Source organism: Oenanthe melanoleuca, chromosome 1A (assembly GCF_029582105.1).
Source record: "Oenanthe melanoleuca isolate GR-GAL-2019-014 chromosome 1A, OMel1.0, whole genome shotgun sequence".
Lineage (NCBI taxonomy): Eukaryota > Metazoa > Chordata > Aves > Passeriformes > Muscicapidae > Oenanthe > Oenanthe melanoleuca.
In genome coordinates, this window is record NC_079334.1 from 24,999,139 (window position 1) to 25,015,874 (window position 16,736).

A 16,736-nucleotide genomic window follows, 5' to 3' on the forward strand; every position below is an offset into this window, starting at 1 on the left:
GCACAGAAAAAATGATGGGGGCTAGGAAGGACAGTTGTTTATCTTTTTTTTCTTAAACTGTGAGGCAGATGGAAAAAATAGCATGTGATTTGAGACCCAGGTTTCTACAAGTATAAAGGCATAAAGGCCCCTGGCTGTGGCTGCAGGGTCACCTTGTTCTGGCCTCCCTTGGGCCAGGATGCTGTCACTGCACCTGGACCCCTCCTTTCCATGGCTGGGAACTCCCTTGGGAACTGATGTCCTTGCCCCATGCATGGAACTGGGGCTGCCCAGGCATGTGGAAACCTGGCTATGAGGAAACAAGGAGGTGTGGAGAGAGGAGGAGCGAGATAAGGGAAAAAAAACCTAACCCAACAGAAAGAAACCCAGCCAAAAAAAAAAAAAATACAGCAGAAGAGAGGCAGACGCCCAGTTTCTCTGCTGGCTGTCTCCAAAATATTTTGTGTTTGTGTTTTAACGACTGGGGCACTCCTTCCCCTGAGGACTTGTAGGGAAGCCTGGGTGCCCCGAAACTTCGCTGGCAGAGCAAGCACGTGCTGCACCCACCCCACGCCATGGCAGTGACCCCATCTGCTCCTGGCACTGCCTGCTCCCACTCCAGGGTCACCCTGCCCTGACCTGCCTCCTCCCTGCGGCACAGCGTGCTGCCCACACTGCAGCAAGGCCATGGAGCCATGAGACTTGACAGCAGGACTGCCTGTGAAGGCACAGCTCCAAAACTGCCAGCAAGGAATGGAAAGGAATCCCTAATCCACATCAAGTATGAGGGAAAAAAGAGATGCCCTCAATCCTGGATAATTATCAAGATATCCAGAAAGATAAAGGATGCAATTGTAATATCTAGCATGATTGTTTTCAAAGCAGCCACTGTACCAAATCCCCTCTGCCCAGCTCTGTAAGGAAAGCTGGTCTCATTATTCTCTTCCAGAAGCACATTAGACCTTGACTCCTCTGACCTGTGCCTGCTGCCACTCCTGCTCTGTCAGGGAACACAGCCTGAGAAACTCACTCATGCCTTCTGGTCACCATGCTTGCTGCATCTCTTGCCATGCTGCCTCTTTATTCATTAATCCTTCCCCTCCCAGTTTTCTCTTCCCCCTTTTTTTTCCCTTGTCAAAGCAAGGAGTTTTTAATAGCTAAAGAACGAAAACACCTCCCACGCCTTGCCTTAAAAAAGCTAACTCTGTCTTACTCACTCTTTTAGATTTCCAAACCTTTCCTGCTAGCTTAGATGTTTCCTTTGAGGCACTGGTTCCTCAAATACCAGCATGTGAGTAGAACTTCAATAAACCACGTAGCTCCAATGGCCTTGAGAGGACAATCCATGTGAACAAGTAAATCAGATGTGGAATAGACACCATGGCATTTAGCAGAGATGGAAAAATGTTCAGGTTTATGTTGTGATTTGATTAGAAAAAAATAAGATATTACAAGGGATTTTTTTCCAGGATGGAGTGGTATGTCCCTTGCATAAAAATTTTAACAGTAGGCTTGAAGTTCTTCAGGCTGCTAAGGTCATAGTGATACAGATGGATTGATTAGATAATCTTTGTAGACTTCCTCTAACTCTGATTATTCTGATTCACCATAGTGAAATGGAGGAAAAGATAAATTAAAGCAAAGAACAGTTGCTTTGTCTTTCTCATTTCCATGAGAGAAACCAAAGTGCAATATGGTTTAACTGTATTGCTTCAATTTTTTACTTATTTTTTTGCTTTAAAACACATTAAACATATCCTTGGCTCCAAGATCACCTGCATATGTGTAAAGTGCTCTTTGCACAGATTAATTTTAAATTAAATTAAATTAAATTTAGGTCCAGATTAATCTTTGCACAGAATAATTTTAGGTCCTTAAATTTTGTCAGTACCTAAACAGAAGGTTTCCCTCTGTCTTTGTGCTGATTCCAGTAGCAACAAGGTTCTCCTGTGCTGTACATTTGCATCTGTGGGAATTACCCCAAAGACCCAACTTTGTAGTGTATGGAAACCAGGGCTGTTTTGAACTACCAATCCAGCCATGGCCATGTGGAGCTTAGCACAGTTTACTCTGTTTCTGGACTTAGGTTTGCACCCTGCATTGTGCTCCATATTGCTGGAGTGAATTCCTAGCAACACCCAATTAAAACAAGCACTGAATGTTTACTCCTCATCACTGCCACTGCTTTGACTGCAGTGTAAATGCACCACTAATGACTTGGCCAATGGGAGGGGAAAATTATGTGTCAGAGCCAAGTACAGAACTAGGAATTTGGGCCACCAGCCAGCTGGTTAGATCACACTGCGTGCCTCTAATGAAACTCATTGATTTGTGACTTTTACAATAACATTTTTAGGAAATCACTTCACTGGGTATTTATTTGTGTGTTGGAGCAGCCTGGTCAGGTTGGAAAACTAAAGCAGACACTACTCACAGAGCAAGAGTAAAATTTTAAGAATGTGGTTAATTAATAATTGGAATAATTTTTCAAAGGATATGATGGGTTCTCCATCATACTCTTCTGCACAGTCAATACCAGTTAGTTGTATAAAATACGTGCTAAAGCCCCAGTAGGAATTCTGTTTATCACTATAAATTATTATCCAGAGTTGTTTGGGTTCTGTTACATCTGAGAGGAGACTATGTTGTTTCAATGGCTCCTCTTGATGATAAAAACCACTATGAGCCTGTGGTAGTCCCTGAGTCTGGATGTTTGTGATTCTGAGTAGTAACAGACTGAGATCTCGTCAGTGGTAGATTTAAAAGTAGCAACAATTTTCATAGAGGGGACTACCAAATTACAAAGGCACATTCTGCAGAAGTGGACGCCCTGCCAATCTAGCAGCTGATATAATGTGCTGTGATGATTTAGCGAGCTCAGAAAGAATTAAACCATCAATAAAATGACAGACTTGGTACATTTCAAAGCATCTGGTCAGATCTCATGGGATTTCTTGGCTACTACATGTTCAGTCCGACAGAAAGACATGGGGGTGAATCCATGATCACCTTGTAGTATTTCACTGGATGCCTCAGAAGAGCAGATGGGAATAGTGACCAGTGGATAAGGTAAGCGTTTATCTGCTTGAGTTTTGTACAGATCCTTTTCTGGACTGGCACCTCTTTAATATCCTCAGAGATTTATGTATGAATTTGTGGTTTTCTTGTCTGTTTACAGTTTATGGTTAGCTAAATTACATAAAAACTATTTTTTTGTGTGTGTTTAGGTGAACACATCCTAGAGTTTAACTACTCTGTGAAAAGCAGCCCTCTTATGTTTCCTATGTTTCCTATCCAGAAATTGAGACACCTGGAATCTCTAGTGAGCCCTCAAAATCTTTGTTACTGCATCCGATTTTTCTCCTTTTCATGTCTGCTTTCTGTGTGGTTTTTTGAGTGCCTGACAGCCATAAAGATTAGGAAAAAATATCCAGCCAACTAAGACTTGTTGAGAGAAGAAAAACTAGAATGAAAAAAAAAGTAGCTAGGTCCAAACTGACCTCTTTGTCCATCTTTAAGATGCATTTACTTAGTCCAGTTCAATCTTTATTTCTGCCACAGTCTTGGTGTCTAGCAATGTAAGCTGATCTTCTTTGAAAACAGAATTCACCTTTAAATGTGCTTAGACTAGAAAAAAATATGCCTGGTGAGGTCATTTTCAGAGCAAGAGTTAATGCATCATGCAAACAGCTAAATAAAGGTTACAATCTGAGTGGAATTATTCAGAGCTCAGGGAGAAATCTGGCATTTGCAGTCTGTCGCTGGGTTGGAGAAGTCTGGCTCTCTCCATGTCACTGTCACTCGGGAGACATCCTGCTCCTGCGTGGCAGTAAGGGAGGGGACCGCGGGTCCGAGTGATCTTCCTTTAAAAGCAGCGAGAACAGGAGCGGTGGGAAGTGTCATGTGCGAGGAATGTGTGGAATGAGGGGTGAGTATGAGCCTGTCTTTGTCCAGCTTTCACAGAGCGACTCTGGGGGTGTGAGTAGCCACCCTTCCTCCTCTCCTTTCCTCCTCAGGTCAGCTGGAGAGCCAATGTCAGGACAGCAGATGCTCCCTGGCATCCCTGGAGCATCGCTGCATGGGGGGCTGTGGGGAGTCGGGTGCCTCTTGACACCCACCAGTCAAATATTGCAAGTTTTGGGCCCTATCTGGCAAGGTCTCCTTGACCTTCTTTCCCACCGACATCCCTGGGAGTTGAATTTGTCACTTTGGGGCAGGATACACCCAAGCCAGGGTGTAGATGGTGATAGAGCCGGGATAAAAATGCATCACTTGTCAACGCCCAGGCTTTTTTAGAGTTGGCAATCTCCACCGTGGTGCTGTGCAAAGATTTTGATTTTTTTTTTTTCATTTTGTTTCCTTGTTTTGTTTCTATAAGTCAAGCATTTGGCTGATTGCACAGGAAATCAACTGCTATGGGCATTCACTTCAATGGGCGAATTTTAAACGAGTCACCAGGGACTGGCTGCAGCTGAGTTCAAAGAGAAGGAGACATCCAAAAACTCTAGCCAAGCAAAATTATGGTGGGAAATATCAGATACAAAGAGGAGAAAACTGGAGGCACAGCAGGGTGAAAGACAGATGCAACTTGATTTTCCTGTCTATAATAGGTCAGATTGAGGTGAGGTTAATACAGAAAATTTAAAAAAAACAGCCAACCAACCAAAATCCAAATCAAAACCAGATAAAATCTCCAAAATTTTGTGAAGGGGCGTTTGTTGAACATCAGGAAACATGCTCTGGTGTTGGTGTTCCATTGGTGTGCAATAATCTGGGGAAATTTAATGTGATACTTGACAAAATATTGTGAAAAGTGTTAGTAAAAATAGTTTCATGCAGGGCAGAAGGTGAGCAAAAGCTTAGCTCCTGCAATCATTCCTCTTTTTTTTTCTTTTCCCAGTGATTTCAAGTGTTCCCAGACTCAGATAACTCCAAGAGACAGACTCACATCCCATTTCAGAGTCAAGGTAAAGAGTTTGTGTTCATAAAAATATTAAAAAAAAAAAGAAGAGTGGGGAGGGAGCAATTTCAAGAGAAGGAATAGAAGTCCAAACTTCTGTGTTGCTTCCCCCCAGCATACACGTGAGCAGCAGAGACTCCCAAAAAGAAGACTAGAGAAAGATTGCCATCTTCTGGAAGGATAAATATCTGCCATTATTCAGAATACTAAATCTGCTATAAGCATATTTTTTAAACCATAGCATATTTCTGATAAACTTATTTACCAACATGAATTCTTATCCATATAAAACTGATTCAGTTTAATTTGATATATATGCCACAAACCCAGCTTAGAAATTGACAGAGAATCTTGAGTTTTAATGATACTCTAAGCAAGCTTAAAATTAGGTAGGTGGTAAGGACTTTATCTATTCTTGAGCTTGTAAATCAGGTTTTTGTTTTTATTTTTTAACTGGGCATATAGAAGTTAAATTTAAGGTGTCCAGATGTGGACAGGCTGAAAAAAAGAAAGAGAAAAAGAAATCACTCTCCTTTAAATGGCATCAGCTGTTGTTCTACCTACTTCAGTGAATTAAGTACATCTGTTTCAAACAGAACCTTTTTATTAATCAAAAACCTGCAGGCAGTCCATGGAGCCCAGGGACATTTAGCCTTGCTTTCAGTTAGTCCGCCTTAGAAATGCTTATCTATATTAGAGGAGTTTATGCGGCGGCTGGGATTAAAACAGCCGCAGAGCTGCTGCCCACCCTGCCCAGGGCAGGAAGGGTCAGGAGCCCTGGAAAGCAGAGCCCGTGTGCTGCCCGTGCTGTGCGGGGCTGTCACAGGCTGTGCTGCCACCCACAGCTGCTCCTGCCCCTGCCCCTGCCCCTGGGCTCTGCTGCTGGACACGGGGGTGAGGATGGACGGATGGACCGCTGGTTTCCTCTGTCTTGGCAGAGCTGCACGCAGGGAATCTGCTTCCTTCCCTCCCAGCTTGGCACTGGGCAGAGTGCTTGTGGGGAAGACAGGATGTGTCTTCCTCTGGGATGCTCCCCTCCCTTGCAGTTTGATTCAGTGCAGCTCTGCTCCTTGGCATCTACTACATTCTCATGAGACATGATGTCACTCTTACTCTTCATGGGTTTGATACCACTCAGGTATTTTGAGAGCCTTTAAACTTCCAGGACAAGACCTCAAAGGTGACTTTGTGTGAATGTGAAATCTCTGTCTCCTTACTAGGTTCCCAAATTCCGCCAATGTGGGAGGGTTCCCAGTGACCATCACATTTTAGTAAAAGCTGGCACTACAAATGACACTGACAGTCTGCCTCATTCTCCTATGCTCTGACTTGGCTTGACTTATTGCTGTCATGGTGTCAGTCTGCCACTCAGCAGCTCTTCTGCTAAGGGGCTCCTTTTGGCATCAAAATTTCCAGTGCTCATGGGGAGAGCTGTATTGGTATCTCTCCAGTGACTGAAATCCTCAGTCCTCAGAGCAGATGCAGTTGCATAAACTTTCCTCTCCTCATTTATTTTTATTCTGCCCTTTCTGCAATTATCAGGTGTGGCCAGGAAGATATCCTAGGGCTGGGATGCTTTTGGTCTTTGCCATTCTGCTGAGACAGTGCACAGTGCAAGGGGTGACCTGATGCCAAGGGTGCTGGCAGGTTCCAAGCTAAGGTTGCTCCTCCCCTGTAGCATTGGCTGAAGCTGCCATCTTGCTCCATACAAGCTCCCAAATACCTACCACATGGCTGGAATCCTTTCAGTGTTTTAAAGAAACCTTCTACTCATTTAATACAAGTCACTCTTCTGCATTTAATCCCAACCCACAGCACCAATCGCTTGCTATGTAATCTCCCAGAACAGCTGTGCTGTGATTGCATTGTGGATTACAAAATGACCCTTTTCCACCAAACAGCTGCTGACCAGAAGGATCGCATTTAATAATCACTGGCGAGGCAAAGGAGGAGGGGACCACACAAAGGAGGAAGGGATTTTGCAGCAATTGGGTTTCTTGGAGGATATGGAAATGAACAAAACAGCAGACAAAGTGTGAGTCCCACTCCTGTGCTGTTCATCCAAATTAACAGGACTTCAAAGACTTGCTGTTAAGGTAAATTCAACTATCATTCCTTTTGGGGCTTTCTGGATATTATGGTTGGTTATTATCAGTGAGTGCTTGGCTTTTGTGGAGGTAAGCTTTTCTAACAATGTTTTCAGGAAGTAGTTCAGATTCGCTTCTCATTCCATATGTCTTCTGCATCCTTGATCCACTTCCTACTTCTGACTCATTTGTTTCTTGTATTTTTTATGTCTTTTCCTTAACATTCTTCCTGAAATTATACGGCCTTTCAACTACTGTCATAAATCAACTGGAGAGAATATTTTTCCCACTATTGAAGGATTAAATTAGAAAGATGATTTTTGTAAATATTGTGAGTGGAATTTTTTTTTTGTTAAATGAAAGCATTATCAACCCAAAACCTGGTGACAGAAAATCTTATAATTAGGCATTGATGAAAAACTGGAAAACTTTGTGTGCTGAAGGTTTCAATTTTTAGGTGAAAAATTATGTTGTTGAGAAGAGCAATTTTGTCTGTAATTTCCTTTTCAGTCATAAGCCAAATTTTCCTCCAAAAAAAACTTTCAGTGAGAAGTTTGCCACTAATCTTAGCCAGAAACTCTTCCTAGTAAGTGTGTACTCTGCAAAAATGGTGATATTCAACATACCTTCAAATCATGAAAGCCATTAGTTATGGCTTCACTAAGATGTTACCATCTCCAGGGTGCAGAAAGAAATGTCCTGGTGAAGAGACAAAAGAAGCCAGAGTATGAAACAATACAGGAAAATTTCAGGAGCTGAGTATTTTCTTGCTTTCAATGAGGACTTTTGGGGTCAGGCACTGCTTTCTCAGTGTGATGAGACACTAACAAGGTCCTGCTTTTCAAAAGGAGCTTCAGGACCATCTTTGTTGACCATGTTTCCAAGCTTGCTGGTTAGCAGAAAAGATGATTTTAACTGCACCACTTCTATCTGTGGCTCAGTCACAAACAATGCAAAGCTGGGTCTTGCATTGTTTATTTATAGTGTTTTCCACAGAATGCTGGGTCTTTCTCACACCTTCAGCCTTGGGTGAGTCAGCCCAAGTTAAGTGAAGAGGACCAGCAGCAGGCAGCGTCTGTACAAACTGAATCTATTCATGGGTAAATAGATTTTCAGAGGCATAAATAGGAAAGGGTGGGAGTATCTGGATGAAGTTGTGCCAAACATAGGGAGTGCCACGTGGGAAGAGACATGCATTGATTACATGAAAGTTGAAGTGTGGGTAGATGACATCTAATCAATCTATGGAGTGGTATTTTGGGGCTCTCAGGAGTCAGTGCAGGGTTTTGCAGGAACCCTAAAGTCTTTATCTTCCCTCTGAGTGAGAAAGCCCCTGGTTCACAAACTACTTTCTGAATTACTTTTAATGACGAGATGAAATCAGTAAGAATGCTTGTGGAAACATTCACTCTTATAGGAAAAGAAAACCTTTGGCACTTTGTGTGAAAGCAGAGACGCTGCCATCCCACCACCCTACCAAATTTCTGATGTGCAGATGAGAGCTCAGGTGGAAGGTGCTGCTCTGTGGCTTGTTCTTAAGATGCCAGGTCTGGATAGCTGAGTGTCCTCTCTGAGCTGGTCACTGCTTTGATGTGTGACCTTCAGTGATAGGGGAACATTTTCCTGCCTTTTCCCACTGAGAAATCACTATACTCTCGACCTCCCTAGGTACAGTAATGAACCACTTGAAAAAGTGTTTTGGGCCACTTGGCAGCAAGATTTCTCATTTAGATGGAGAGAGCATTCATTGTATTTCATGTAGAGGTAACACATGGTTTTCAGGGAGGTTGGTTAACAGTTTCTCCCTGTCCTCTCTGAGATGGATGAATCTGATGTTCCTTTCATTTTGCTCGTGTGCTCAGACACCTCTATGCACTCAGCCCTGCTATATCACCCTCTCTTCCCCAGTACACACACTCAGCATACTTTGAGATGGTTGAAGCAGACCTATTGGTCCACCTGCCCTTGAACCATTTCAAGAAATGGTTCTTCCATGCTGTTGGGATGTTGTGAGGAGGGCAGAGTGCTCCTAACCCCTCCCCACAGACGCATGCTGGGAAAAGCTGGGATTCACAGGCCATGTGGGACGAGTGCCTGGTGTGATGGTCTCCCCTCTGTGTGTTGTAGATGGAGCTGCTGAGGGGACTGCCACTGCGCCGCACTTTGCTGGCTGTCGTCCTGAACCTGCTGGCTCTCACCCTCTCCACCACAGCCTTGCTGGGCAGCTACTGGTGCACCGGGACCCAGAAAGTGCCCAAGCCTTTGTGTGGGAAGACCAAAGCCACCCAGTGCATCGGGGTCCCCATTCCACCTGATGGAGATGCAAGCAACTTTTCGGATGACTCAGTGCACTACAGCTGGGAGACTGGAGATGACCGCTTTGCCTTCAGATACTTCCACACAGGGATGTGGCTTTCCTGTGAAGAGGACTTGGAAGGGCCAGGTAGTGTGTTGCTCAGGCAGCCACAACTTATTGCCTTGTATTTACTCCACAGAAGTTGGAAACTGAAAGGTGGGAGGCTGAGAACACTTGGGAGAAAAGTCTTCTACCTTTTGCTAGATGGTATCAGTCCTGTGCACTGCTGTGGTCAATGTATTTCTGTCCTTCACTGGAATGTTCAGCGAGCAGGGAAATGGAGAATGGTTGTCTCTGGTGTGCCCTTTGGTCTGAAATAGAGGCTGTGAAGTGCAAGTGATGGTGGTGATGGCAGTGACTTTATGATGGCACTGTTCATCCTGATGGTTCCTGATGTTCCAATGTTCATCCTGAAGTTCCTGATGGGAACTTCCATGAGCCTTCTTTCCTTTTCCCTGTATCTCCATTCCTATGCACAGCTTACTTCATGCTCTTCAGGGTAAATTTGTGCATGTCCTCTCAGAAGTTTAAGTACAGTAATTTTATGCAGATGTTAATTTTTAGCTATCACAGTGAGGACTACAAGAGTTGGTGTTCTTAAATCACCAAACTGAATAGTTTTGTGCTATTAAACAGAGACTAGGCTTTTCTTAAAAACAAAACAAAGCAAAACAAAAAACCACCAGAGAAAGATAATTACTACCTTATAGATATAGAGAAAAGAACTGGAAGATCTGAACCCAAAGGAACTAAAGCTAAGAGGTGAATTGACCTGAGGATTAGAGCTGCAATATTGTAATTGTTTTTAGTTTTTGTGATATTGTCACAGGTTTCATTTGTGATTTTTGACCATGTGTGACTGGCAGTGTAAATCCTGAAGTGCCAGGACTGGTTCTGCAACCTGTACTAGAACCCTTTGGTGCTTCCCTTCACCCTTGACTTGTTCCTGCCCAGACCTGCTCAAGTCCTTCTGCTGGAACCTCTGCCATACCAGCACAGGTGGATGCTTTGCAGTGCTCAGATGCTCTTTACTGCCTGGTGCACACATCAAGTGTCAGAACTAATCCAAAAGGTGGCCGACACAGAGATTTGTATCTAAAGAGAGAGTGATGAAACTCACTTTCATCGGGGCTATTCCCCTGAGCCCACCACCCTCCCTTCAGCTCTGCCCAAACAAACCTCTCACCTTCTTTAACCTAAGCCATCCTTTCAGTGTAGTATTTTTCATCTCTGTTGCTATCAGAGCTTGAAAATAAATAACTGGTGAAGAAAAGCAGACAGAAGGAGGGGTTGAAGCAGAAGGGAATGTGCTTGAAACTCTCATGTCCTAACAAGTGGGCTGCTTTTTGTTAAGAGCATTTCCAGACGGACTGTGAAAGGAGATGTGTTTATTTAGAACTGGTTTGGGTTGGGTTGGGTTGTGTTTCCATTATGCTTTTGGGAATGAAACTACATCCCTGGACTGATTTCTCTAAACTACTTCTTTGTCCACTGGGCAGTCCTGGAATAACCCCAGTGCCTGAAGGAACACAGAAAGTATGTAACATCTGGATTGCAGCAGAACACTGAGATAGAGCACGGGGCAGAAGCACAGTCAGTCTCAGTCTCCTACTTCCTGTAAATCAAGCTCAACCCACCCACTACTGTGCGTCTTTGAAGCAACTGCATAGACAGTAAAAACAAAAAAAAAAAAAAGGGAGTACTTGGAACAAAAGGGGTTTGAGTTGAGCTGGAGAAAGGATTTTATTATTCAGGCTAATCTCAGGATCAGTTTAGATGAGCCATTACTGAATATCCTCATTAAAGCTCTAGGTGAAGTAGCAAATTGCAAGTTAATGAGAACCGCAGATGGCACTAAACTGGGTAGCATCCTGGGAGCTGTGGATGACAGAAGCAACACAGGAGATTTGGAAAGATTAGAAGTGGGGATAGAAATTAAGAAAACTGAGATTCTTACATGAAGCGAAAATGTCTGGGAGAAAATACTGTACCAAGTGGAGGAGAGGACCCTCAAATGCAGTAATGCAGGAACAGAGACCTACAGATAATAATGATGGATCCTCAGCTAAGATAGTAGTTTGTGCCTGGCCAACATAAAAAGCCAAAGCAAATATTAACACTATTTGTTGAAATAGCATCCCTAAAATGTGAGGACCAAAGACCATATTTCTGTATGAGTCTCTGCTACAGGAGGGGGACTTGCATCTCTGTCATGAAGTATTTCACTTGGGAAGTTCTTTTTATGTTTTCTTCTTTAAGAAGCAGTGCTAGAAATGCTCTTCTGAGATGAGGGTGTGTGGGAATTCAGCAGAAGTGATAGATCTACAGTCTGCTACAAGCTATACCCCTAATAGACCTGATCATCAGTAATGCTGTGAATGAGTAGCAACAGATTTTTCTATTCAGCAGAGGCTAGTAAGATTTATGAATTGCTGAAGCTTTTTTTCTGAAAAGGCCATTTCTAGTTTTGCAGGAAAATGTTGCATTCTCATCCTTTGCCTCAGTAAAGGTCTGGAAAGGAGAGAAAGTCTGATGGGGAAATTCAGGAATGACTGGATGTATGCACTGAAAAGAGAGTCAGATGAAAATATTTTCTTTTCCCCTATGTTCCCTGCATTGTTTTATAAACGAAAAGCTTTGGTTTTGTGTTTCAGAAGAGAAATGCCGCAGCTTTATTGAGCTTTCACCACCAGCAGAGAGAGGTAAGAACAAATCCCTGTATTTCACTGTAGCTGTAGAGTGTGTCTCTTAGGGACAGGGGACCTGCAAAATTTTGCCTGTGTGAGGACAGCAGGGTGAGTCCCCAAAGAGCCAGGCATGAAATCCTGTCCTCATGGTTGCTAAAAGAGCAAAGATTTCCTCCTAGATGTTTGCATAAACCACTGCCATTTGCAAAGTCAGTGCTAGAAACCCCAGATTCCCTCCAGTATGAAGTGGGATTTGTCTCTTGTAGTAAGTTGCCTGGTCTGGAGTTGTCATCTTGCTGTAGTAAAGGGGAAGAGGATGGATGCAGCCTCATGGCAGTCCCTCCCACACAGGCTACACGTCAACTCAGTGCTTCAGTTTTGGGGTACAATATGATGAATCTGGAAGCTGAATCTCCTCTTGCTTTGTGGTACATCTGAACATCTGAAAGTTATGTTTTCAAGGTGAAGTCTTTGCCTCATTAAATACAAAACTACATTTGGGTAGGAGATTTCACCCCTCCTTGTCATTCTCACATGTTTCAAATCCCCCTGTGGATAAGCTTCAGTATACTTCAATGTGAGTGTACATATGCTACGGATATTCTTCTTAATGAAGGCTTTTCAGTTGGTGTGGGCTTGCTAACTATTCCCTGAGATGGAGGCTGGAGGCAGGTTGTTTCAGAAGATGTTTATATGTGAAGGGAGAGGCCTGGGGTGCAGAGCCTGTCAGCATTCAAACCCTGAGAGCAAGGGTGTAGTAAATGCTGGGGATTTGCAAGCACCATTTTCACCCCTTCCTGCACAAAGTATCATCTTAGCATGACCAGTGCAGGTGCCATTGTATAGCTGGGTTAGAACTGGACAAGGTGGTGTGACTGCTGATGGTGGGATGGGCTGGCTGAGCTGGGTGTATGCAGAGCAGCTCCACAATGCACAGGCAACATTACAAGACCAAATTACACATCATCAGTGAGAAGCCTGCACTCACAAGGAAAATGATGCAGACGTCTCTGTGTATGTGTGGTGACTGCAACCTCTAGAATTCTCTTGACAGTCTGACCTTTAATGAAATATTCTCCTTGATGATGCTGCAGCAAGCAAGCCAGCTCCTTTAAACAGAGAATGCAACTCATCTATTTCTGCTAAAGAGCTGAGTGACTCTATAGCACTAATGATGTTGAGTATTCAAGTCAGTGCCACATTAATGAGGGTTTTCTTCACACTCCTTTTCCCCAGCTGAATGTCTCCTCTGCAGCCGTTAATAGTTGCTAACAGTAGTGTTCACAGTGCTGCTTCATTTGTCAGAATAATGTTTCTTCCTCAGTGAATTCTGTGCTTTTCCACAGCCCAGCATTACAGAGTGCCTTTCTTCATTCTCCTTCAATTCTTACTGCACAGATGTAGAGCTAAGCTCAGCTGTGGATTCTGGTATCACTTAAATCCCACTCGAAATCCCAGCATGAAAGACCTGCACTCTGCTCAAGAAGCAGGGTGAGTGGTCAACGTTACTACCTGGCTGGAACGTACTTCATTTTAAATGGGGCTTCAGTGAGAACTACAGGCTTGCAAGAGGTTTCCTGAATTCCAGAGGCCATGTCCCATGGATGCACCATATAGGTCTTAACTAGCTGAGTCCCAGGTTAAAAATTGTTTGCTTTCATTGTTGTGATTAGAGCTCAAACGTGTTTGTGGGCAATCTATGACCATTAGATTTTATGCTAACAGTTAACAGCTCCCCTTGTCTTTCTTCCTTTGCTTTCCTCTTTGCTGTTTGTGCATAATGCTGGCTTGTTTACACAGGGCATTTTAGCTCCTCTCAGCTCTGCCATGCTAGAAGAGCCAAGCCATCCTCTGTGACAGGCACTCTGTCCCCTACAGCATTCATTGATCCCTTGCTCACAGGCCGGGGAGATTGCTTTTGGGTATTTGCTGTTTTCCTTCATTCCCTTCTATCCAAAGGACATAATTTCAGGATTGGGTTGAGAGAGGGGGGTACTCTTCCTTGAACATGGTTTCATCCTGTATTCCTGGCAGGAATCCTGTGGCTGTCACTGAGTTCAGAGATGCTGTACATCAGCTTGCTGCTCATCAGCTTCATCCTCCTGATGGTGGAAATTCTGCACACTGGCAATCCTGTCTGTGGGATGAAGCTCAATGCCTTTGCTGCTATCTCCTCAGTGCTGTCAGGTAAGTGTGTTATTGTAGTCTTGGAATCTCAGCACTGGAGAGCCTGCTTTTCCACTCAAGGCTGAAGTATGCTGCTCTGGCTCCTGCTGTAACTTCTTTGCTTTGTCCTTTGTGTCCAGGTCTCCTTGGGATGGTGGCACACATGATGTACAGTCAAGTCTTCCAGGCAACAGTTAATCTGGGACCAGAGGACTGGAGACCACACACATGGGACTACGGCTGGGCATTCTAGTATGTGAGCTCTGAAGCCATCTTCACCCCTCCCCAGCCTTTAGAGCTTCAGCCATGCCACCCCCTTCCTCCTCCTTTCTTGACCTTCTGTGTGTTCCAAAGACAAGAGTACCATGGTTCTCCTACTACTAATCTCCTGTCTTTGCCTCACCCTGTTTTAATAAATGGTGGCTACTTAAATGAATAGCTACCAAAGGACTGGGAAAACAATAGGGTCACACCTGAACAATTGCCTTCAGCCCTGCTGACTAATTAGGCTTGCCCTTCAGCTGGTTTGCCCTGTTTGGTCTCAGCTCTTCCCTGTGTGCAGAGGCCAGTGTTACACTTGTAATGATGCTCTCAAATACACCTTGTTTTTCTGCAATTTTGATAAATTGCATGCTGGTTTGGAACCTGCACTAACCAAGGTCGGGCCAAAGGGCCTATTCCTGCAACACCAAGCCTAGACATGTGCCTGAAGATGTGGGCACAGCTCAGCCCCCAAGCAGCAGTCACACCATCTCCTCCAGTGCTGGTCCAGCCATATAATGGAAGCTGCACTGGAGGCAAAGGTCATCTGAAGATGGTTCTACGTGCAATAAGGAGGGAAAGCAGGCAATAGTGTCACTTGTGAACCAGGAAGAGGAGCTCTGAAAAGCAAGTGGCTCAGTGTGCCTTTCTCTAAAGAATAAAGCAGCCAAGCACTGCTGACGTAACATACGGGACTTGAAAAACAGTTGGATGAGCCTTGCAGGTGCCCATGGAAAGTGCAGGTTCAATTTGCAATGCTGTATTGATGATGACCACATTGATTCTCAAACACTCCAGTGCCCTGTACCACTGGACATCACATGCCAGGATGGCAATTTGCTTACACTCAGATAGACAAACCTCATACATCGTTAAGACACTGCGCAGCCCTGCAATACAGAACTTGATTCCAAGCTGTGCTCTCCTGCTCTGGCCAGTTACAGATGTTCCTGCTGCCCTTCTCCCTTTATCACTCCCTTTTCTGTCATGGAGATGACCAATATTTATCCCACCAGTCTAAGAATCTTGTGGTGGGATAACCCCTAAAAACTGTAATGCTATGAGCTTCAGTCACTCTAGTTCATGTCTGTGCCCAGTAGGTTCTGCCTGGCAAATAAGGGAGAATTGGGGTGTGTCATGGTGTTCCTTACCCTACATGGCTTTTTACAGCATGTGCTTCTTCTGTGTGTCTCTGGCAGCATGGCCTGGGCCTCCTTTACCTGCTGCATGGCCTCTGCTGTCACCACTCTCAACACCTACACCAAGACAATACTGGAATTCAAAAGGACCCACATCAAGGGATACGATGACAGCCTTCAAGGAGAACCCTCAGCACCACCAGTGCTTCATACAGCAAATAAGCAGCTACTATGAGCCCAAAGGCAAGGCCTTCCATTCAGTGTCTGAGGGAGTCGACTTCTACACCGATCTGCAGCAGAAAATACTGCAGAGGGAACCAGAGCTGGACCTGGATGAAGTCTTGGGCCAGACAATTGGGGAGGATCGCTGTTAGAGATGAGTGTACAAGGACAGAGCAGTGGGGTTTGGGAGGCACAAGAGCTCTGAACCAAGCACTGGCACCACTGTCGGCAGGTTTTGAGGAGCTCTTCCTGTCTCTTCAGGGAGTGAGGAGGCAGGCACTGGGTCAGGGCAACTAGAGTAGAAGTTGGGGGTCCTCCCCGGTCATATACAGTGTGATGGGTGCCCTCATCTGACAAGGGTGAAACTGGAGGGATATGCTGGTGCCAGCTGTCTCCAAGCACTTTCAGAGTTGAGTCAGATGTCCTAATCCCAGTATTGCACTTGGGAACAGATAGTCAGCACTATCCAGATGGCAAATTGCACTGGGTGGTGTCACACTGACCTTCCGTCAACACCTCCACTTGAGTGCTATGGTTCATACTGATCAGTGTTCATACTCATCAGCTGTCACCCTCTCTGAACACCCTGTCTATTCTTAATTTCAAGGCCCAAACTCTTCTCCCTGCCTCCAGATTAAAAGTCCTGCTGCAGTAGGAATAGAGGGTAGCTTTCAGACATCTCTCTCCTCCTCTTTCCTATCTGTAATGACTCCCACATGTTCCTTTCTTGCTTTCTGCCCAAAAATCTCCCATTCTGAGGTACTTTGCTGTCTGCGCCTTTTACTGTTTCTTTGCAACCTTTAAGAATTTGGCAGGACTTTTGCTTTTTACGTTACTTCTACTCATCTGTTCCTTTTTGTCCATTGTAAAGATATTGCA

General features: G+C 44.4%; 1 protein-coding gene across 1 annotated transcript; it reads left to right on the plus strand.

The window, feature by feature from the left end:
- Positions 1-2,923: 2,923 nt before the first annotated feature.
- On the plus strand, positions 2,924-16,725 carry GSG1 (germ cell associated 1). The gene is given in 8 exon segments (XM_056516425.1): positions 2,924-3,048; positions 4,880-4,946; positions 9,154-9,469; positions 12,037-12,084; positions 14,104-14,256; positions 14,376-14,487; positions 15,696-15,813; positions 15,815-16,725. Coding segments are annotated over 8 exon segments (1,134 nt in total). The 3' UTR covers positions 16,010-16,725.
- Positions 16,726-16,736: the final 11 nt, after the last annotated feature.